At 41.0% G+C, this 24,707-nt stretch overlaps 1 protein-coding gene across 2 annotated transcripts; it reads left to right on the forward strand.

Annotated features, from left to right (window-relative positions):
• The first annotated feature begins 484 nt into the window (after positions 1–484).
• Positions 485–24,063, forward strand: ASB11 (ankyrin repeat and SOCS box containing 11). Of its 2 annotated transcripts, none has more exons than XM_048493216.1 (7): positions 485–1,571; positions 4,417–4,496; positions 8,612–8,719; positions 13,040–13,190; positions 19,333–19,467; positions 21,029–21,220; positions 23,231–24,063. In XM_048493216.1, exons 1-7 carry the CDS (start codon positions 1,394–1,396, stop codon positions 23,353–23,355), a joined length of 969 nt encoding a protein of 322 aa, XP_048349173.1. In that variant the 5' UTR covers positions 485–1,393; the 3' UTR covers positions 23,356–24,063. The 2 variants fall into 2 exon arrangements, with proteins under 2 accessions (XP_048349173.1, XP_048349175.1); XM_048493218.1 differs by lacking the exon at positions 485–1,571 and adding an exon at positions 3,314–3,416.
• The last annotated feature ends 644 nt before the right edge of the window (positions 24,064–24,707 follow it).

Raw genomic sequence — 24,707 nt, forward strand, 5'->3', positions numbered from 1 at the left:
ATACAAAAGCCTTTCAGTGTGATCCCAAATCTATATATCTAATTCCCAAGTCTGTCCCTTGCCAGCAGATGCTTAAATTCACAGAAGGGGAACTGACCGGCGACAGGTTTTTCTGCCTGACCATACGAAAATTCCCCAGTTCATCACTTCTGATGGTATAAGGTGAGATTTATCTGAACTTGAAAGAAATTTTCTACTGAAATGTATGTGTCAAAACTATGGGCTATTATATCAACTTGTTCAGAGGGTTTTTTTCTAGGCATCAATCGATGTATTCAAAGTTATTTCTTTCAAGGATGGGACATCGAGTATGCCGCTGACATAACGCGACTTGTATATGTTTTGCAAAACTGAAAACTACATTGTCAGGGCATTTTATTCTCACAACAGCTCTATGAGGTAGACTGTTTGTTCAACCAATGTCTCTAACAGACAAGAGTCTTTGGGCTGGGTGGACTGTCTAATTGAAAGGTTTTATGTAATTTTCTTCCCTCTGCCTGGATATCTTTTACCAATGTTACATCATCCCAAAAGTGAATCTTTGAGAAAGACGGCATCAATATGTGAGACTGTGAATTTCCAGAACTTTCATTTCAGGGTTTGGATCACAATTCTAGAAACCAAATTTGGAATAAGGGAAATATTTTAGCTTGTGTGGACTTGCTATGCACGCACCACAAGTTAAGAGAGAATCTTTTTGAAATGTCTGGTAGTGGCAAGAATGACACTCAGCAGACCTTAAAGCCAACTAGTTTATTCTCTCAAACGTAACCAGTAACAGAGAACTTGAACTCACTTTAGCCACTCTCCCAAAACTACAGTGGCTGAAGAGGTCCAAATTCCACAATTCCATCCTGACAAAAAGGACCCTTTTATTGGGACTGAAGAGTGGTTTTCCCCTAACTGTCATAATAAAACTCTCATGCAGATGCCTCCTCCCATCTCATACCTTTTGGTGAGAGTAGTGTAGGTATGGAAGTTGCTCTCAAAATCTAAAATTCACCATACAATACCTGTTTCACCCTAAAGTCAAACAAGCTACTACATTAGAAAATGCACATAATGTATTTGGCTTTGTGTGCAATTTAGAATGATCCATATTTTTAACATTCTTTGTCTTCTGGGTGTTGTTTACAAATGCAAATCCATATTTTATCATTTTTGGGCATAGTTCAAGGGACAGTGAGATTTAACCATGACAAACTTGCAGCACTTTTAATTCTATGCAGTATTTTTGAAAATCTTGCCTGTAATAAACAAATAAGCAGGATTTATTTTTGGCAACTGAGGAGCATCAACTGCTGGTAGGTTTAAAATAGATGTCATATGATACCAATACCACAGTGAAGTGAAACTTAGTAGTCCTGTGAAATCCTACAAAGGGCAAACCAAAATGGAGGACAGTACTATACTCCATGCTTTTACTAACATTTATTTTGCAATCTTTGCTTTGTTTTGTTTCAAGCTCTTAATTAAAATTTCTTTGGCTTTATTGACTCATTTCTATATTGTGAAAGGGAACAGAAAAGAGGCGGCCAGGATAGCAGAAGAAATCTATGGAATAGCCCCAGGTAAAAATAAAACATGATTAAAGACACTAAATAGTAGTTGTGACACATATTGTTTGGGGGGGGTGGGGTTTCAGTGAAATGGTTAAAAATAGTTACTTGGTTGAAATAGTCCAGAATGAAAATGCTGATAATGATCTTACAGCTAATACTGTGGCCTGTAGTGTATGCATATTCTAAAGACCTGTGAGATATCTATTGCCTGCTCCAACCACAGTAGCATTCTGCTTTGCTTGGAGTGATGCACCCTCATTGCTCTTGCTCTCAGTTGCACTGTGACACAGATTATGCTGGGGATTAATGCATGCCAGGGTCAGGCAGGAGGACTTCAATGGCCTTCCAGGTTGCTTCCAGTTCTCTCCCTTTTTCTCCTTCTCTTGGTGATACCTTGCCTGCCAGGAACTTTAATAGGTGGCCAGCGTGGAGAGTTCTGCACAGATAGACTTCTGTACAGGCAGACTATACGGATGGTCTTCTCAAAAATATTGTTCATGGCTTGCATTTTGTCCAGTACTTTATTTAGTGTATTTTTATTCCAAGGAGCTTAGGGTTCTCCCTGCTGCCATTTTATTCTCACAACAGCTCTATGAGGTAGATTGACCCAAGGCTGCCAGTAAATTTCATGGCAGTTAAACCCAATCCCAGTTCAATCAATCTAATCTCTATGGCGGTCCTTAGTTATCTTGAAACAAACAAGTGTGCACAGTAGTAACACTGTAAAGCTAAAAAAGTAAAAATGTGAATAAAAATATCATTTCAAAAGCCAATTAAAATAAAATGCTTAAACATATATTTAGACATTTCCTGATACTTATTAGAATAGTATTTGTTCATGGGGTATCAGTGTGTGGTCTCACTGGAGTTAATACAAATGCTTCAGAACATGAATAAGGCAAGACATCCAAATGCAGCTTCTTAGAAAACTAGTTGCCAATCTCCAGGTGGGGCATGGAGATTGCCCTGGAAAAATTGGCTACTTTGCAGGGTAAATTATGCCATTATACCCCTTTGAGGTCCCTCTCCACCCCAGATTGTACAATCCTCAGGCTCTATCTCCTAGATTTCCAGCAATTTTCAGATGCAGGATTGTCAGTCCTAGGCTACAGTTTCTTTTGCCAAAAGTGTTAGAAGGCAGTGTTTAGTTCTGTTCAGTCACAGTTTCTGTTCAGTTTCTCTCACCAAAGTCTCTCCTATTTTAAATTTTCAAAACCCACAAATTTTAAAACTGGAAATACAACAGATGTATTGTCCAGAAGGCTTTCCCATGAGGCTTTGGAATCCGCTTGGGTGCTGAAATGTGGTTTCCGGGCTGTATGGCCGATGTTCTAGCAGCTATTCTCTCCTGACGATTTTGCCTGCATCCTGTGGCTGGCATCTTCAGAGGGATCATCTGTCACCCACAGAGAAATCACTCTGAGAGATGCACCTCCGAAAAACCACAGATCTCAAATAACATCAGGAGAAAATGCGGCTGCATTCCTGTCCATGTCCTAACTCACATAGCACCCAAATAGAAATACTCTAAAATGTTATTCAATACTCTAGAAATTAAAATAAAATAAAACATTAGCCTTATATACACATGAGCTTATCTTCTATCTTTTCCTCTGTCAAGTTGTCTTCTGTAATACTGTCCACTGGATATCATCTTTCAAAACAGTCACGACCACTTCATTGCTGCCCTGGATTAGTTTGGAGATGCATAGTCATAGTTAAGCTTTAAAGCTGAAGCTGGTGGATTTGTCTCGATTACTTCAAACAAATCTCATTTCTCTGGGATGACTTTAATGACTGGAGAGTTAAGAGAGGCCCCTTATGGGAACTACATTTGCCATACAATTCAGGGAGGTATGTTTCTCCAGCTAGCATGGAATTACATAGGTGTGTTTGCGCAAAGTCAACTGTATGCTTCTAATTTAAAAAGTGGCATGTACAGCTATTTATAGATTGCAAATGTGTTCTCAGATCAGTTATGTGTAATGTTTAGCTTACATAGTTGCAGCAAAGTCATTCTTTTTATCATTTAAATTTAAGAGCATAAAGATCTGAGCAGTTACATTCAAAACTTGTCAAGATTAAGCAAAAGATTGTATCAGTTTAGTATTTATGTTACAATAAAAAGGGAGTGTGTGTTTTTGTGTAGAATGCTGTCAAGTCACAAGTTAAAAAAAGAGGCCCAAGAATTTACAGTGCATATCGATATCCTCATTTCTTCTAACAAAATATAACAAGGAGCTGTTCTGTTGAGTGTGCATGGCAGTATTACCTCCCTCATTATCTAAACCATTGGACAAGAGAAATATGGAAGGAAGATCTTGAATCATGGCTGCCTTTAGTTGGTTTGGGGATTTTCTATATGATGCCTCATTAAATTGTAAATATATGGCTAAGGTCTACTGTAACTCATAAAATCACTGTCTCAGTATTATCACATGCAACCCTTTAATGGCGGTTTAATGGAGGTTGTTGTTATTCCCATTTTAAAACAGAGAGCTCTGGGCCAAGTTAACAGAAACTAGAACTTTAAGTGTGACAAAGAGCTCTCTTCAAAATGGCAGCTGTGCTCAAAAATCATGCTACATGAATTGTACAAATAAATTGTACAATATGATAGCCTTGGCATACAGTTATTTTATTACCTCAGTTCCACTTCATTGGGTACTGTTGGCAGGACTGGGAAAACAGACACAAGATGACATCACAAGTGATCCTTGTTGTTAGAGGTGAAAAGGGCTTCATCTCCTGAGAAATGTCAAAATAATGTTTTCTCAAGCAGAAATAGCTTTAGAATGGTAGTATTTCCATGTCTTTTGATTTGTCTTTCAGTGGATGTTATCTTTATTTTTAGGCTCATGGGCAGATAGGTCTCCTCTCCATGAAGCTGCATTTCAAGGACGCCTCTTGTCTCTGAAAACTTTGATAGCCCAGGTAAGAGACCCCAAGCAAAGATTCAAAGTTTGGACTGCAATATATTTTCTAAATGAAACTTTTTCTGTGGGTGACATAATAGAGTGCATAGAAGCAAAACGAATGCAAAAATGAAGTGTACAAATGAAATAAACTGGACAACAACTTTCCGATACTTCAAGATCTAAACTGAGAGTCACTACATTGGTTGTCAAAGAAGTAGTTACTGTACATGTGGTGAGCTGTACATGTGGTGAGGTCCAGAGGAGAGCTATGAACATGATAAGAGTTTCCAGAAGGTCATTCTTGTTAGTGCTGTGTAGACATTTGCTGTATATTGGAAAGGGAATGGAATTTCAATTCTGGGATTGTATACCAAATCTTCACATGCTGATTTGTATGCCCAGCCTGTAATAATGTGAATCATACTCCAGAAAAAAACAGAGTGTACTAATCACACATGGTGGAATAGTAAGTGTCAGACAAGTAACAGAGGAATCCAGGTTTAAATCCTTCGGTGGGGTGACCTAGAGCCAGTCACATGCTCTCAGCCATGCCTTGGCTAGTTTTTGGATGGGAGAGTTCCAAGGAATACCAGATCGTGGAGGTAGGCAATGGCAAACTACCTCCATCATCTCTTGCCTTGAAAACCCTATAGGGTTGCCATAAGGCGACTATTGCTTGATGACTGACTGACTGATTGAATAAATAATATGAATTAAATCATTATTTTTAAAAAAAAAATCATGGAAAGCCCAAGTTTTGGGCAACAGTGAAGTTTGGGGGTGTGGAAGGCTAGCAGTATGATTAGGATCTCTCTCTCTCTCTCTCTCTCTCTCTCTCTCTCTCTCTCTCTCTCCCCAAGTAGGAAGGCATCTGAGCTAAAAGAATTGGATATCTTCTTCTTGGGCTGTATTCCCTTTGAGGGGGTTAGCAAAAGAGAAGAGAATTGGATATGTTTAGTCTAAAACTACGCTACATGCAATTTACAAAAAGCTTGTAATTCATAATTTAAACTATAGCAAAGTGATTTTAAACTAAATGCCAGGATAGAATTCCAACGATGTAGAAAAAACAGTTTGTCAGCACCACACAACGTCCAGGGAACCTCCTACAAGCATCCTTTTTCCCCATGGATGTATTAGCAACAGATAAAGAGAACAGATGCATGATGGGATGGAGGAAGGAACCCTGAAATTAAGGCCGTTTCTGCACGGCCCATTAACGACGGCCTGGGGGTGGTAAAAACGCCGCCCCCAGGCCGCCGTTCGCACAGGCGCCGCTGCTGCAACGCAGCAGCGGCGACCTGACTCCACTTCCCTCCCCCCAGGGCGGCGTCAGGCCGCCCTAAACAACAACCCTTTAAACCCTTTAAAGGAGGAAGCCGCGCCACCAGGAAGACGCTGTCTCCCGTCTCTGCCCCACTCACGGTGTCCTCGTCGTCGCCTGCTGGGGGTTGCAGCCCCGCCCACACTGTCCTCCGACCTCCAGGGGGCAGAGGGCAGCGTGGGCGGGGCTGCGACGCCCAGCAGGCGACGACGAGGACACCGTGAGTGGGGCGGGGAAGGGGGAAGAGGCGGCTCCGTGCGGAGCAGCCTGCCGTCTGCCGGCCTCTGCTTCGCCTGCTCGCACGCTTGCGTGCGAACGGGCTTGCGCCCCCATGCGCGCCAAGAACTCTTAGACAGAAGAGTAACTGGAAAAAACTTCATCTTGGCGGAAACGGCCTAAGAGATTTTCTTGCTTCACATACTTCTCAATATGCTTCCACTTCCAGTATAAGATTCTTAGGACTGGGTTCACCTATCAGCAGCCTCACTGTGGCTTCTTCCCTCATTGCTTTAATTACACATGCATGATGAAAACACAAGGGCAGGATCTAATTGCATAGTTGGATTTGATGCAAATATTGCTCTGCAGCCCAATGATATTTGTGTGCAATGAGGGACATCATCTGCTCTGCTTATGTGGGTCTCTCATGCACATGTTTCTGGAGCATCGGGAGAAGAAGCCATAATAGTGAGGTAGCCCCACTGTTCATGCCAGAAAGTAAATCAGCCTGTACATAAAGTGGCAACGAAGTACCAATAAAGTTATTGTTTATATGGGAAAAGGTATAATAGTGCCATTGTTTTAATTGACACAATTCCCCCCCCAAACCAAATTAGAGAAAAATGATAGGAAAAAAGTGGTAACAAAAACTTTCCATTCTCCGGAAGAAAAGCTATTTTCACAAGAGATCAATACTGCCCTCTTGTGAGATTAACTGCAATAAATTTTAAGGACAGTACCTTTTATAAGCAGTCTGTCAAATTCTGGTCAAATCCTCTGATTAGTGTTGTCGCTGGATGTTTACCAGTATTTTTTACTGAAAGATTATGGATTCTATATGTGAGAATGAGTTAGGAAAGTTCATTACAATGTGAAACCTTATTTGGTTAGCAGCAGCTTTGATTAGCCTTCTATCCCTTTCTCTTATTTTGTTTGGCTGCTGGAAAGGTTTTTGAACTGTTCTGGTATTCAGTATCTTTCCCTTAAGCTTAATGAGTTAACTTTTTTTGTCCTGCCTAAGTTATAATTTGTCTAAAACTAAGTAATGGTCAATATTGATATTTTGGTGTTTTACTATGCCACATGACTAGGGTTTTGTTTATTGTTTTGTAAACATCGACAACTTCTTTTTTGATTTGTTTCATGAATATATTAGAATCATTTTGGAAATATATTACCTCAAGTTCACAGAAGCAATTTTTTTACTTTGCAACCCAATAAACCATCCAAAAAGCTTCTCCTGAGGGAACACAGAAAAGGCATCCAGCAAGGAGGATTTGCAGTCTTTCATAAGCTATTCCATGACTTGAGCAGGGGGTTAAGAGTGGTGTGTAAGCTACCAATTTCTCTTTTCTAACTGCAACCCCTTGAGCTGTGACAAGCGCTGCTCCTGAAGGTTTTTAAAACCCTCAAAAGCAGATTTTTAAGAGGCCTATTAAAAATAGTTTTCACATGTATTCCTGTTTCATAAAATATTTCAATTCTCCATGATTTTTTCACTTGAACTGCTGCCAGTTCTACAGTTGGAAATATATTTCTGCCAGATTTTCTACTTGCTTGGAGTGTTGTGGAGTTTCCGGGCTGTATGGCCATATTCCAGTAGCATTTCTATTTGTTCCTTCTTACTTGGTCCCACGAAACTTTGCCTCTACTGAAAATGTATTCAGGTTATCCTTCAGATAATTGCATTCACATCCTACTTAACAGCAGGTAAAAATGACCACAAACTGACTTGTTGCCAGGCTTCTAGGATTCTTGTGCTGACCCACACCTTTGCAAAGAGAGAAAAATGCAAATGGCTGTGAAATACCAAATCCAGTTACCCATAATTTACAAATGTGGATTACCTGAAGTTAATTTCCTACAACCAACTTGAATTCTGAGGCTGGATTAAATCCCAGTTTAGCATCAGGGGGAAGATAACTCTGATCATACAGGCTGATACCTGGAAATTTTTAATGTATGGTTCTTTTTGCAAGGTGAGAGGAATAAGACACATTAACCCAATGATAATTTGACAGTTAAGTAAGATAGCCTGAGTACAGCCCATCCACAGGATCTAGAATGCTGCATGCTATGCAGGTCCTTCAGAAGAGTGAACATTGGCTATCATTCTTGGCTTATAGCTTCAGGGCCAGAACATGGGTGAGGCAGCAAGGGTGCCGCAGCCAAAGACTTAATTCCAGGTGAGCAGCTGAGAGGAGACTGGAGGCTCTTCCTGGGCTCCCCCCACCACCACGGTGTGTTTGTGTGTGTGAGTGCAATTTTAGTGTTTGCCTCAGGTGCCCTTTCCTGCAGATACCCCTTCATTCCATGGAGCAGGCCATACTGTTCAGTAACTTTGCTGGATTCCAATACTGTAAAACCCCTTTAAATCAAATCTCTTAATTGGATAAATATTTGGGCAATAAGATTATTAAAAACTGTACACACTCCAGGATAATGAGCCTTGATTCAAAAGAATTTTGCCAAAATGTAAAGTGTCTCTAATCATTGTACAGAATACCTTTAAAAAGACCCTAGTAGATATACTTTTTTTCCCTATTTCATGGTATTTTCCCTTTCTACATCTTTGTTCTGAGTTCTAGGGATTCAATGTGAACATTGTTACAATTGATCGTGTTTCTGCTCTCCATGAGGCATGCCTGGGAGGCCATGTTGCTTGTGTAAAACTCTTACTGGAGAATGGTGCTCATGTGAGTATTACAGCATGCAGTCTTTTCCTTTTCCTTTCCACTTGTGGTATTGTAACCTCAGCTTGTGGGTTCTGTGGGGCAGTACTTGGAAGGAGTTGCAAAGAACCAAATTTAAACAAAACAGTTTACTTCTCTTTACAAATAACATTAAACATCAACATTTAACATTACAATTCAGGGTCCTGTTCAGGTTGCATTTCAAGTCCTTCTAGTTACAGTCTACTGATACTGCCAAGTCCAATTCTTCTTTGCAACTGGGTTGGCTCCTGAAGACTCCAAGGGCTTGATGAACAGGATGCAACATGTTTTACTATGCCACATGACTAGGGTTTTGTTTATTGTTTTGTAAACATCGACAACTTCTTTTTTGATTTGTTTCATGAATATATTAGAATCATTTTGGAAATATATTACCTCAAGTTCACAGAAGCAATTTTTTTACTTTGCAACCCAATAAACCATTACAACCACAAAAGGAAACCCTGAAACAATAAACTCCAACATTTACAACATAGCAAAAATAAACTACCTTCCCAGTAGTTCCCAACAATATTGCAGTTTACCTTAACAAGGTGTTAAGGGTTTATACAACCAAGGTCCGAGTCTGGTAGCCTTGTCTTCTCCAAAGAGCTCTGCAGCCTTTCTGCTGCTCTGAGTCTCCACCCCTTTACTGGTTCAACCCATTCTGGGCATGGGGGTTACAGTATCTGACAAGGGAAGTGTGTACATCAAATGATTCTAATAATGTCTGTCACAGGAAGGGGCATTGCTAGAAGGAGATTTGTTGAAAATGACATTTCTTCCAAAGATTCTTGCCACCTTTAGCCTGACAGCAAGCAAAGGGGCTGGCTGGATTCCTCCACTCTTTCCAAGGACCTCTAGAGTTGCCAACCTCCAGATGATGACTAGAAAATAAAAATGGAGATGCACCAAGGGCTTAATCTGGGGATGATTTTAACAAATATAAATCATAATTAGAATAGTGTACAGAGTCCAGTCATACTGAAAGTTAAACATTACCTAGGTCTGGCATGTCCCCTTGCAATTGAATCAAATTCCTTCAGAGTAGCAATACATTCAGCTTTTACTAATTGTAACACAAGAAATTAAATATATATGACAGACTGTCCATGTGTTAAAAATATATTGGGACCACATCCAGACAATTTAAAGGCATTATATTGGAGTACAATTCCACATCAGGAATTTAGAGAAGCAACTATTGTATTTCTTGAAGTCACTCACCTGAAAATCTAAAGTTGTTTGCCATCAAAATAAAACAGCTAGCTCCAAAAGGGTCAAAATCTTAGTTGGAACTAGTCTGTTTACTATAGAGTGCCAACAGCTGGGTTATGTTGCTTTTGGGTTTAAGAATGTGAGCCTTCACTATCTAGTAAGGACTGCTAAGCAAAAGAAGACTAAGGCTTTTTCCACACAACCAAAATAAGATGTCCCAGGGACATATTTTTTTAAAAAAAATCCCCTCATTTTTTTGTCTGGGCAGCATAAAGCATTTGAGGAGATAGTAGGCCCCCCCTCCCCCCCTCCACATGTTGTATTGTTCCTGCCCCAATCTCCAGGAATTTCCCAACCTGGAATTAGCAACTCTTGTCCATAGGATTTTCATCAAAGTTCTGCCTTTTTAACAATGATTGGCTTAGCGCCCCCCCCCCCCCAATTTTTCCAAAATCAAATCCTGAGCCTTGGACAATGTCTGCCCTGTTTTACTACAAAATATGGTAATGGATGTTGGCTTGCCCTGCATTGTGATTGTTCTGCCATCTGTCAGCTTCAATTTCTATTTTGCCTAATGAAAGCTTCAGTGTAACAGATGCTTTCACACCAATAAGTGTGTTTTAACAAAATCTACTAGGTATGGGAGTGAAAGTTGTATAGTGAAGAAAGCTGACAAGAAGAAAGTTGATTCCTTTGAAATGTGGTGTCGGAGGAGTTTTATGGCTGCTGTGGACCAACAAAATGACAAATCAAGCATGAACTCTCCCTAGAAGCTAAAATGAAAAAACTGAAGCTATCATACTTTCATCACATAATGAGAAGACAAGAATCCGTAAAAGACAATAATGCTAGGAAAAGTTGAAGGCAGCAGGAAAAGAGAAAAAACCAAACAAGATGGATTGACTCAACCTTAGTTTGCAAGACCTGAGCAAGGCTGTTAACATACCGTGTTTCCCCGAAAATATGCCCTATCATGCTTTTTCAGGATTTTTCAGGATTTTTCAGGATTTTTGGAGGATGCTTGAAATATAAGTCCTCCTCCAAAAATAAGCCCTACCGGTAGTTACAGATCACAATCGCAGACAATGCCCTGTAATCCCTGCCAATGAGGATGCAGCCGGTGTCACACGTGACAGGGGAAGCAATGGGTTGCCGAGAGCCCGCTTTAATGAGTTGTTTAGGTACGGTATTTTGACAAATATAAGCCCTACCCCGAAAATAAGTCCTAATGCACCTTTTGGTGCAAAAATTAATATAAGACCCTGTCTTATTTTTGGAGAAACACGGTAGGATGTTTAGAAAATCATTAATTCATAGGGGTGCTATAAGTCAGGAGCAACTTGACAGCACTTAACAAACACACACATACACTCCCAGTTTACAGTCTAGATATTGCACACGTCAGCTAATCCAGTAACTTTTTGATCATTCCTTTTTTGCAGTATATTGTCATATATCAAGGACGTAGGTATAGATTTTTTTATGGGGGGGTTGGGGGGCCACACCCCCACCCACCCCTAGGGCATGGCCACGCCTCACCAAGCCCCGCCTCCGTCCTAGCGCTTATAAAAGCAGCTCTCCGAGGCCGGGATGGCAGACTCCCCTGCCCTGCCCTTCCCTGCCCCCCCCCCAGCTGGGCTCCCAGCCGGCAGCCAGCAGTTCCTTCTGCCCTCCCCTCTGGGCAGAAGCATAGAGGGAAAATGGAGCCCAGTGCAAAACCCCCGGGCAGCTGCTGTGATGCTGGACTCCACCCCCAAACAGCATCACTTTCAATGGTGTTTAAACTAGAGAGCCCAAATTCTCCTTTTACATCCACCTTAAAGGGAGAATCTGGGGTCCCTAGTTAACAACATTGAAAGTGATGCTGTTTTGGGGTGGATTATCCCCCACCCTGAAACAGCATCACTTTTAATGTGGCGTAGTGGTTAAGACCAGGTGCATTCTAATCTGGAGGAACCGGGTTTGAGTCCCAGCTCTGCCGCTTGAGCTGTGGAGGCTTATCTGGGGAATTCAGATTAGCCTGTGCACTCCCACACACGCCAGCTGGGTGACCCTGGGCTAGTCACAGCTTTTTGGAGCTCTCTCAGCCTCACCCACCTCGCAGGGTGTTTGTTGTGAGGGGGGAAGGGAATTATAAGCCCCTTTGAGTCTCCTACAGGAGAGAAAGGGGGATAAAAATCTAAACTCTTCTTCTTCTTCTAAACTGAGGACCTCAGATTCTCCCTTTAAATCCATGCCGAAGGGGGTGGATTTAAAAGGAGAATCTGGGGAAAATTGGGGGGTGCCTGCTGTCAGGGGTGCAATTGTTAAGCTAGAATCACCAAAATTTTAGGGTATCTTTAGGAGACTCGCCTAATGATATCACCCAGGTTTGGTGAAGTTTGGTTCAGGGTGTCCAAAGTTATGGACCCCTAAAGGTGTAGCCCCCATCTCCTATTAGCTCCCATTGGAAACAATGGGGGATGGGGCACCCACTTTGGGAGTCCATAGCTTTGGACCCCCTGGACCAAACTTCACAAAACTTGGGTGGTATCAGTAAGAGACTCTCCTGATGCTACCTCCCAGGTTTGGTGAAGTTTGGTTCAGGGTGTCCAAAGTTATGGACCCTTAAAAGTGTAGCCCCCATCTCCTATTAGCTCACATTGGAAACAATGGGGGATGGGGGCACCCCCTTTGGGAGTCCATAGCTTTGGACCCCCTGAACCAAACCTCACCAAACCTGGGTAGTATCATCAGGAGAGTCCCCCAAACAATCCCTGAAAGTGTGGTGCTGCTAGCCTAAACAGTGCGCCCCCTGCACGCCAAAAACAAAAAAACACTAAAAATGTTTTTAAAATGCACAAATGGGGGAGCGGGGCGGAGCTTCGGACATGAATGGGGTGGGTTTGAACCCAAGAACCCTCCCCTTACCTACGTGCTTGTCATATATTGATGCTTCTAAGATAATCATATTGATGTATTAAGTGTGATTTTGAAATGTATGAGGTTTTGAAGGTATTTATTGATGCCAAATGCTGAAATCCCTAAGGACATCCATCCTTTTCTCAATTTTGTCTCCCGCACCTCTCCGGTGTAATATTTCAGGTCAATGCAGCCACAGTGGATGGGGTCACACCTTTGTTTAATGCTTGCTGTAGTGGCAGTGCAGCTTGTGTCAACGTATTGCTTGAATTTGGGGCCAGGCCACATCTGGAAAATCACTTTGCTTCCCCAATTCATGAAGCTGCAAAGAGAGGTAATGGTAATTGTTTTGGACTGTTCCAACTACAAACAAGGGCCTTAGATTCTGTGCAGAGGTTTTCAAACACAGGCTAGGTGTGATCCAAGTTGCTACTTGTTGGGGAATTGTTTCCCTATTTGGGTAATAAGCAGAGTGAGAGGAAAGACCAGGAGACTTTTGCTGTGATTATAAAAAGAAACTTTACTTAACTAAATCAGGGTAGGGTATACATGGAATAAACACAACAAATCCTTACTATTCTAGTACAAACTTAGTTGCAGAACTTAGGCACATGTGAGCCCACATGTGGCCTAGGCATTCACCTCTTAAGGTGAATCCATCTTACAGGTAGCAAAGAAAAAAAGAATGGAGTGTGAGAAAGAAATACAGTTCACTTTATAACCTCTGACCTACGTGCTCTGCCTCACCTAAGCAATGTGGATTAACTGCCCAATGACTCATCAATGAATTGATAGCAAGACACTGCCCTCACTAGCTAATTAACATGCACACAGTTAACCCCTTGTTGTCAGGATTGTGACAGACACTTGCAAATCCTAACAAACCCCTTCTCAAGTGTCATTGTCACAATGCACTTGCAATCATAAAATCATAAAACTTAATCATAACAGTAAAACAAAATTCAACTTCATCATAACAATGCAGATATCAAATTCAATCACATTAAAATTGCATGCATAAACTTTCTCGAAGATTTTCAAACTTCAGTCTTCCCAGTGGCTTCGTGAAGATGTCAGCCACCATCTCTTCTGAGGGTGTATACTCGACATTGATCAGTCCCTCCTTCATCATCCGTCTCAGTCCTGAGATCTTGATTGCGATGTGTTTACTTCTATTGTTGATCCCTTCAGACTTCATTAGGGTAATACTGGCTTGATTGTCCTCAAACAGGGTGATTGGCTTAGATTAATCTATGCCAAAGTCCTTTAGTAGAGCAATGATCCATTCCATTTCTCGACATGCACTATCGGCTGCAATGCATTCAGATTCTGTAGTAGATTGGGCAATAATAGTCTGTTTTCTACTAGTCCAGCTTATCAAGTTCTCTCCATAGTAGAAACTGTATCCACTTGTTGAAGCAAAATCAGTGTTGTCTTCACCCCAGTTTGCATCCATGTAACCTAGTAGTTTTGGATCCTTGCAGGGTGAAATCCTCAATTTTAAGTCCATTGTTTTAATCAGATATTGAGCTATTCTCTTTACAGCTTTCCAATCATGATGATTTGGTGCGCTTGTCTTTCTACTTAATATTCCTACAGCAGCTGTGATATCTGGTCTTGAGACTGTGCTCAGATACAACAGCTTTCCAATAGCTTCTCTATATCTATTATTGTTCTCCATTGGCTGTCCATCATTGAGCTTGAGGTATTCAGGCTTCATTGGTGTCCTGACACCTTTTGCATCTTTCATGTTCACTGACTCAATAAAGTCCATAATTTTTGCTTTTTGGTTGAGAAGAAATCCTCCATCCTGGGTTCTTTCCATTTGTATTCCCAAATATTGCTTTGCTTCTCCCAGTTGCTTTACTCCAACAGAGCGATTCATCATCTTGGCAATTTCTGCTGCATCCTCACGCGTCTGGCAGCAGACTAAAAGATCATCAACAAATGTCAAAATGTACTGGTACTGTCCATTTTTCATCCTTGAAAATAAACATGGTTCAGCTTGCCCTTGCTTAAAACCTTGTTCTTTTAGTAAAGCTGGTAGCTTTCTTTTGCTAGAAATAGTCCCAATATTCAAGTGTTGCACTTGCATCTGCCTTGAAGCTGCAATACTCAACGATGTCCTGAAGCCTGTCCACTTCCTCTCCTCAGGAGTGGGCAGTTGCATACTTCCATCAAGGCTAGTGGGTTCACCTTTAGATTCAACATTTTCAGATTCAACATTTGCATGACAAACATAGTCATCATATTTCTTTGGCATAACTCCTTTGTTAGCCCTCTGTGATTTACTTTCAGTGATAGGAATCTCTTCTTCCTCTGTGTCACTTTGCTCTGAGTCAGACTGCCCAGTTGCCCCTTCTAAACTGGCAGTTTCCAAACTCTCACTGGGGGCAACAGCTGCTTCACTGACCAACTCTGACAACGTGAGTTCCCCAGGCTTTGGAGCGGGCCTTTGCACTGCGTTGCCCTGGATAGGAGCCTCTGGGAAATTCCCTTCATCAATGTAAACTGCATTCAAGACGTCAACTTGTCCAGTTGTAGGATTCAGGATCGTATATCCCCATGAAAATGGGTTGTATCCTATTAAAATACCAAGTTCCACTCTTGGATCCAACTTCGCTCTCTTTTCTTTAGGGACAAAGCTAAAAACTTTTGATCCGAAAGACTTTAAATGCTTTAATCCTGGCAACTTGCCATTCCACAGCTCATAAGGAGTCTTTCCTGTTGCTGAGTGAATACTTCTGTTGTACAAGTAGGTGGCAGTATTTGCTGCCTCTGCCCAGTAGGGGTCAGGCAGGTTCGCTTGCATCAACAAACAACGAGTAGCTTCTAGAATAGTCCTGTTGACTCGCTCAATTCCACCATTCTGGAAAGTGCTATACTTTACTGATCTAGCATGCACAATGCCTTCACTGGCTAAATACTCTTCAAGATAGTGATTAACAAATTCAGAGCCATTGTCAGAGAATAACACCTCTGGAGACTTGCCGAACTTGTTTTTCAGTGATGCTAGATAGCCTTTCAGTTTATCAGCAGCTTGGTCTTTTGACTTCAGGAAATAAACGCTTACAAATTTACTTTTGGCTTCACAGATTGTGAGCATATACCTGGCTCCACCACAAGATGGTGACAAAGGGCCTATCAAGTCACAATTGACCCTTTCCAAAAACTCCACATTGGCTTCATGGCCTTTTGTTCTACTGACCCTAGGTGCAGTCCCTTTTGCTTTCAAGCAAATCTCACATTTTTCAGGAGTTAGGCCACAATCAAACACTTTCAAATTGCAACTTTCAACAAGTTGTTTCACAGACTTAAAAGATCGATGACCCAATTTTTGATGCCAAGAAAATAAGCACGTCTTGTGTTTGCAAATGCCCTTAGACACTTTTAAAGATTTATCATCAGCATCAGACAAGTTTACATTTTTCAGATAGTAATAATTGCCATGGAGCTCAGCACGAAATGTCTTATTTAATTCCCTGTCAATGATAAGACAATATTCTTCCTTCATAACAATTTCACATTGTGCTTTTACAAAGCTTGCTGTAGACAAGAGATTATCCCCAGCAGTTGAGACATAGAAAGCCTTTTTCAAAGTAAACGATCTGAGTTCTCCTTTTTCATCATAAAAACTTAATTCAACAGGTCCTTCCCCTTCAGGGCAAAAACTGCTACCATCAGCTTGGGTTAAAACTTCATTACATGGCTTCAAGTCAGTAAAATACTTTTTGTCATTCAAAACATGCTTTCCTGCGCCAGAGTCTAACACAGTGGTGGCGAACCTTTGGCACTCCAGATGTTATGGACTACAATTTCCATCAGGTTTGCCACCACGGGTCTAACAGAAACCAATTCTTCTTTCCTTTGGGTTCAGAGTCATTGGCTAGCAAAAGGTTTTTGGAGCTGGAGGGGAATTTTCCACCTCCCCTTTTCTTTTGCTCAGAGGATTCATTCCTGAAATTCCTTTCTACCTTTCCAGGCATCTTTCTTTGTTTAGGGTTATTACCATCTGAATGGCTAGCTTGCTTGGACCAGCAGTCAGAAGCCACGTGACCCTTTTTTCCACAGGTGAAACAGGTTTTCTGCTGCTTTTGAAAATGACCATGCACTTTCAAAGTAGAGTTCCCATTTCCTGGAGAACTTGACTTCTCTTTAAGACCAATTGCAGCATTTCTTAAGTAATTTAAGGCATAATCCACTGTTAAATCATCACGAGCTTGAAGTTCAGCTACATGAGAGTTATAACGTTCTGGCAAACTCACAAGTAAAGCACTTAGAAAATCATCATCTAGCAATGTAGCTCCTGTTGCTCGTATTTGATGTCTTAAATTCTCCATATATTGTAGATGCTCAGTTAAAACTCCACTTGGGGACATTCTGCATGTATACAGTTGTTGCCTGAGCGATCTGATAAATTGACTTGATCTAAATGCATATCTACCATTTAAAGATTCCCATAGAGCATGTGCAGTTTTGCAATCCATTGCTAGAGCAGCCTCAGATTCATCCAGAGATGAACATATGAAGAGTAAGGCTCTTTTATCATCACGTTTAAACTGGTTCTGGGCTCTATCGCCGGCATCAGGCCCTGGCGGATTCCCTGTTAGGACATACGCTATTTCTTGGACTTCCAAATTCTGAAACATGCAGGTGCGCCACATGAGGAAGTTATTTTTGTCTAGTTTTCTTAACGGTGGCAAACTGGGGGCTTGACTTACGTGACCTGTACAGGCATTACGTGTAGAAGATCCGGATGCGCTGTCTGCTGTGGACATGTTGCTCCTCTTCTTGTGTCTTCTTCCCATTCAAAAGTACCACTGTAAATCCAAAATACCTCCGATTGAGGCAGCGAGAAAAAAAACTTCCCTTTTAAAATCTGCACAGCAATCTCTTTTCTTTGGTCTCCTCGCAGCTAGTAAGCTGACTGGGCCCTCATAACCTTTTGTTGGGGAATTGTTTCCCTATTTGGGTAATAAGCAGAGTGAGAGGAAAGACCAGGAGACTTTTGCTGTGATTATAAAAAGAAACTTTACTTAACTAAATCAGGGTAGGGTATACATGGAATAAACACAACAAATCCTTACTATTCTAGTACAAACTTAGTTGCAGAACTTAGGCACATGTGAGCCCACATGTGGCCTAGGCATTCACCTCTTAAGGTGAATCCATCTTACAGGTAGCAAAGAAAAAGAGAATGGAGTGTGAGACAAAGAAATATAGTTAACTTTATAACCTCTGACCTACGTGCTCTGCCTCACCTAAGCAATGTCGGATTAACTGCCCAATGACTCATCAATGAATTGATAGCAAGACACTGACCTCACTAGCTAATTAACACGCACACAGTTAACCCCTTGTTGTCAGGATTGTGACAGACACTTGCAAATCCTAACACTACTGACTGTCAATATAATTCATGCCCTTCCGCCTTTAAATCATTGTTTCTGACTAGGAAACAGGGAAACTAGCAAACCAGCCTAGGGTGCTGAGGAGAAGGGTTGTTTTCCCTGATGAAGACATCTTTGAATGGATTGAAATTTCTTTTCCCACTGCACCATCTTCTTCCGCCTTCCTCAATTCTAAATTGGTGTTGTTCTCTTTTCTGGAAGTGTTGTCACTCAAAATACCACCTTGCTCCAGCAGATTTTCCAGTTGGAAAAAGCAGTTTGAGGAATGATTTGAAAGAGAACAATAGCTGAAGAGGAAAGGGTTAAGATGGCCGTCTCTAATGCCATTCCTCCATTTAATCTAGAGATGTTCCAATATTACTTTAAGTTTTAAAAATGCTGGGGGGAAGTTGCATGTTGATTGTGTGTTGCATGTAGTTTGGACTTCAGACGTGGCATAACTCAATGGTTGTGATCATAGAATGCAAGACTGGAGAGATGCCTCATAAAGTGATAAACATTTAGTAAGAATCTGCCCCCTGCTTGCTTGTTTATTATTGTATTGGAAAGTGCCATTAAGTTACAGCCAGTTTATGGTAACATTATAGGATTTTCTCTGATAGGATTTTCAAGGCAACAGATGATCACTGCCTACTTATGTGTAGCAACCCTGGACTTCCTTGGTTGTCTCCCTCTTACATATATATCTCGCACACTGTTCCCAACATGCCTTGCATCCTGGCACTGGCCAGATCTAGACTGGCTTAGCTTTGCCAAGGTTATTGTGTTGTATTGCTGCCAGTCATGTCCTGACTGATCATTGGGGTGACCCTTTGCTTAATCTGCCCTCTCATAAAGAGTATGGCATATCTTCCTTGCCTGAGGATGCTAGATGTGTTTCATTTAGCAGAGATGATACCAGGTGTGCCTCTCATCATGTGTACCTCTCATCATGACCATCTCATCTGGAATACCATAAATACATGTTAATGTGTTCAGAAACGTTTGACTGTGGAAGATTTAGAGAATCGCTATGTTTGTTGTAGCCCCTCTCAATAAGGTTCTATCTTCACTGTGTCAATTTAGGTCACAGGGAGTGTATGGAAATTCTTTTAACCAATGGTGTGGATGCAGACCAAGAAGACCCACGGCTTGGAACTTCTCTTTATGTGGCCTGTGTGAATCAAAGGACTGACTGTGTAAAGAAGCTTTTAGAACTAGGTACTCTTATGTGTGTGTTCAAGGGAGGCGCACTCACATGAGTTTCATTTAGCAGGTTGGATGAGCTGTTTCTGGCATGGTGTTTCAGTCCAGTCTGACTTCTTTTTCTTTCACATTGCTACCAGGCATATATCAGTAAACCCTCTGAATCCTATGCATGTCATCACTTAAAGCCCAAAACATAAAGGTATGATTTGCATAAGCGAATGGAGCTATCACAATTGAAGCACCACACACAGACTTCAATATCAGCTTAGGCATCATTGTCAGTTGCACCAGTTTCACCCACACACCTATAAACTATCAGTTGCTGAGAGAACCTGATGTACACACAAACTATCTATATATCTGACTTATCACTTTCAGCCCAGGGGTGCCCTGGGAAAAGATGTCCACCATTTTCTAGGTATATTTCCACACTCAAAAGTTAATGCTACAGTGAGAGATTCGGCAGCACTGGAAGCTGATCATAGGGAAGGATCCCACAACCCTGTTTCACTAACAGCAGAGCATGACTCATCTTCCATTAGTGAAAGATCCAACCCATGGCCTGTGAAACAGAAATTAAAAAACTAGAATAATAGTATTTTTCCACTCTCTTAATGTGTCCTGGTGTTTAATGTATATTCTCTTGTTGTCATGTTATTACCTGCACATTGCAGACATTGGGTGAAAATGTGGAAAGCAGATTGCCATGAGTCTACCTAGTGAATGAATGGCAGAGGCAAACATTTAACCTGGAAATTTCTGAATTGTAGCTCAAACTTTCATTTTAAGCAGTATTAAGTGATCATCTTCTGTTCTTCAATACTATAATTATATTTTGTGAGAAGAAAGAATTACTGAAGACCAATTTGAAATTGGGATGAGTGAATGAATGAGATGGAAGAACCCAGAGGAGTATCTGTCTTGGAGAACTTAATAGACTGTCTGCTCTGCTGCATTAATAAAGATCTGCTGGTTCTAGTTAATATATGTTAATGACTGACTTTCCCAGCTGATTTATATCAGCTAACTGAAAGTCTTTTAAAGAGTATGAACTGTACTCTTCTTCAAACTCGTCTAATATTCTTTTGTAATTGGCTCAGCATTGATAAAGGCTGGCCTTAAAGAACATTCTTGCATCTTTATTAACTGCCTGGAAATAAAAGGTTGGGAAATATATCTACTCTTGCCACTGCATTTCCAATGAGGTGAGAAGCTGATCCTTGGACACCTCCTAGCCAGTACAGTATTCAAGAGGCAGAAACTGGCATTTTGGTATTCCTGCTTGCCAGATGTTTAAAGTATGTTTCTAATAATCAAATCCTTGAATTCATAGTCATTACTGGTGAATTTGACCTGCTGTTTATTCAAGCCATACAAAAGTTCACCACAGCATGTAATCCCTGTCTGTTTCCCTGTCTCATTTTTAGTCATGATTATATATGCACCCTTTGCTGCTGTTAACAAATAATATTTTAAAAGAAATCAAAATAAGGACATTTTCAGTTTGTTCTTTTATGGCTATGTCTTGTTTCCATGTAAGTCTAATCAGTAATTTCTGTGCCTTCTTTCCAAGGAGCCAGTGTTGACTTGGGTAAGCAACTAGACACTCCGCTTCATGCAGCTGCTAGAAAATCCAGTGTGGAAATTGTCAATCTATTAACAGACTATGGGGCCAGTTTGACATATCGAAATTCTGAATTCAAATGCCCTCTGGATCTGGCTGCTCCTAATAGTTCTGTTGCACAGGCATTGTTGCTTCGGGAAGGTAATGGCTCACAGTCCTAGAGTATTACTAGTTAGGGTGGGTGGGGATGATATTTCTGCTGGTCCACATGTTTTCCCATTGAAATATTTCAACTCTGAGGAGTCCAGGGTAGAATACATCATATAGATTCTGAATAACTGCTTGGAAGTGGATGAGGTCAATAAATATAGTTCAGTTCAGAAAAGGTTGAGATGCTGTTGGAATTACAATATAGCTATTCTGGATGGAGTTGCATTCTTCCTAAAGCAGTAAGTTCATAGTTTGATGGTGCTACTAAACCAGAGCTTCTAAATGAACGCTCAGGACTCTTTTGGTATTCAATGCATTTAACCAAATTCAGTTGATGTGCCAAATGACACATTCTTTGTGTCATTTCTGATGGTATCTAGGTTAAGCCCTGCAACTGCATCCATACATCAATGGATATTGCACTGTTGTTGGCCTGGATGATAAACAGATATTTAATTGCAAATGTCTGCCATCATGCAATATCAAACAGTCTGCAGATGCAGTCATATTCTATGTGGAACTGCCTTTAAGAACTGAAAAACTGAAATTCAGATTGTAGTAGCGAGATGGTTAGCTGGCATAGGTTAAAGAGAGAGTATATTGTACTGACTTTGAAAGAACTAGATTGGTTGACAGTTGTTTCCAAAATGCTGGTTATGTCCTTTCAATAGAGATGCTAGTTGCCCATTTATTGCAGGCAAACTCCTGGCCATGCTTCTCATCCCCCATCCACTCTCATTGGAGTAGCACTGGAAAGCCGTGGATGAGATGTTACTCAGCATGGCTATGTCACTTCCGTGTGAAAATCTGGAACTGAAATCATTTTGAGCAATGCTGTAGGACAGGAGTCTCCAACCTTTTTGAGCCTTTGGATATCTTTGGAATTTTGACACACAGTATTGGGTGCAACCACAAAATGGCTGTCACAGGAGGTGAAGCCAGCCACAAAATGGCCACATGTAGGAGACAGAGCAACACACAGAGGAATCCCAAGTGCTGGAGATAAGAACTGTAATGTTTAAAAAATATACTGGGGAAAAAAACATGAGACAGAATTAAACCATAACTGAGTCAGCTACTGCCATCAAATACAGTGTAATTTTAGTCTATACAGCCAGTCAGAAGCCCTGCTGGGCAACAGCCCCACTTGACTTTACCCACATCCTAAAATGCTTCCTGGGTGCCATGGAACCCATAGGCATCGTGTTGGGGACCCCAATCTCAGAATTCCCCCCAAATGTATGGAAAGTTCCTAGACTGTTGGTTGATGCCTTCCTGTCCCACAAAACCTGTTTCCCAGGGGTTCCAGGCACAAGCCAAGAAACTCTACTTTTGAAACCTCAGTTTGCAGTCAGGTCCATATATTTTCATATAGTCCCACCCATCACTTAATACCTATACTGATAGCTCTGAGGATTTAGAGTTGAGTTGGGCAGGCCCAGAGTTGAAGCCTTTGGTGTAGAAAGGGTATCCCATAGCCAATGTACCACTAAAGAGATTTGCTTCATTCCAAGCTTTTACACCTCTTAAATGGTAAGGCTTTATTATTCTACAAAAAAGATTTTCAAGTGGATTAGTCACACAAATATCCAGGATTAAACTGTAGAGGTCTTGAGCCTTTTGGGGCTCAGTAAAACAAGTTAATGAGTAAGGAAAGACTTTTCTGACTTTTCTGTGCCTCTCTGAATCTTGGAATTGGTATGCTGGGAACACTTAAGGTCTCCAGAGGCATTCATTGAAGTGTAAAGAAAAAACCCCCCAGAAATGTTAAGCCACCAGGAAAATCACAGGGTTTATCTATATGACATCTGATTGTATTACTACGATTTAACTGAAGTCCAGGATATATATAGGGATTATTGTGGTCAATGAAAGGTGTTTCTTTGCATTTGGGGTTTGAAATCCCATGATGAATTACATTTTTGCTCATGGATTGTAATAACTAGGTATGTTGGGGTAGTCTTGAATTCACACTTCCCTTTTTCTTTCTTTGTCCTCCAGGCCCTGCTAGTCTTGCCCAGTTGTGCCGGCTGTGTATCCGGAGGTGTTTGGGACGATCGTGTCTTTATGTAGTCCACAAACTATGCCTGCCTGAGCCACTTAAAAATTTTCTTCTTTTTCAATAGCTTTATATTTTAGGTTGATAAAGCGAAGGGTTCTTAAAATAATTTTCCAAAACAGTGTTAGCCTACCCCTCATACCCCACATTGCTGAAATATGGATCTCATATTATTTTCCTGTAAAACTATATTGGCAGAAGCCAACTTCTCATATTTGGGGGTGTGAGTAGCAGAGTGTCCCAAACCTAAAAGCAGGCCTAAGGCAATAGGTCTGTTTGCAAGAAGCTGGAAGCCTCATGAACCATGGACATGCACTTTGATTACCACACCCTGCTAAGCTGTCCAAGAGAACTCCTGGATACTAGACGTTATATTTAATCTGCTTTTGAGAAACCATTTCCTCAACAATTGCTCCTTCCCTGCATTTCCACCACCTTTAGATACAATCTCCCTAACAATCAATCTCTTCCTGATCCAATCAAAGCCTCAGCCAAATTGAATACCTGGATAGAGTCATTCAGAAGACTCTCTGTTCAAAAGCCAATCAAGGCTTTCCTGATGTAATCAAGAGACAATTATCCTGGGCAGTAGAAACAATAGATAGAGCTATTAATTAGCTCAAGCCAGCAATCTCAGCATGGGAAGTCCCAACAGATTCAGGAAAACGAAACTGAAACTTACTTGTTCCTGCCCTTACCTGTGCAAAGGGGTATAAAAGTACTGTGCACCCCAGACTCAGTGCTCTTTACTGGCTACACCTCTCTTGGTCTAGTTGGTTGGAGACACGATATCATCCTTCGCATTGGATCCCTATGCTGGCATAGGAATCCTTGCCTTCTCCAAGATCTTCTCTGCAGAATTTAGGTAACATATGAGTCCCCTGCTCCCTCTCCCAATTCTATCATCCAAACCTATCCCTCTCCTCCCTTTTATATCACTTAGGAATTGTGTGTATGCGTCTCCATATCTTACTGTGTGATTGTTTGCAACCAAAATTTATATAAAAGTATTTTAAACTACAATTTGGTCTCTTGTGCATTCTCTGTGGAACTTTTCAAAAGCCAATTCTGGTATAGTTGTCTAAAAGATCCTACCTAGCCTGCCTCTCGCATTGCCAAGCCGAGTTATTCCCCATTGCTACTTTGAAAAATATATTCATAACTGTTAAGCTAGGTATCAACAGCTTAAGCCTTACAGTACCACGACATTGTATTACAGCTAAGAATGTTACACCTCCAGGATTTTGGGTGATGTAAACAAATTGAATTGATGTAAAAAAAATTGCTCAAGTACAGTGAACATCTAAAATGAGGGAGTCAATATATGTGACTTTAACCCACACTGATATTTGTGCATTTCTGCTTTAGTCCATTAAATTCCAGCAGAAGAAAATGAATCGTGATTATCCTATAATATAA

This window comes from Sphaerodactylus townsendi, linkage group LG04 (assembly GCF_021028975.2).
Source record: "Sphaerodactylus townsendi isolate TG3544 linkage group LG04, MPM_Stown_v2.3, whole genome shotgun sequence".
Taxonomy (NCBI): Eukaryota; Metazoa; Chordata; class Lepidosauria; order Squamata; family Sphaerodactylidae; genus Sphaerodactylus; species Sphaerodactylus townsendi.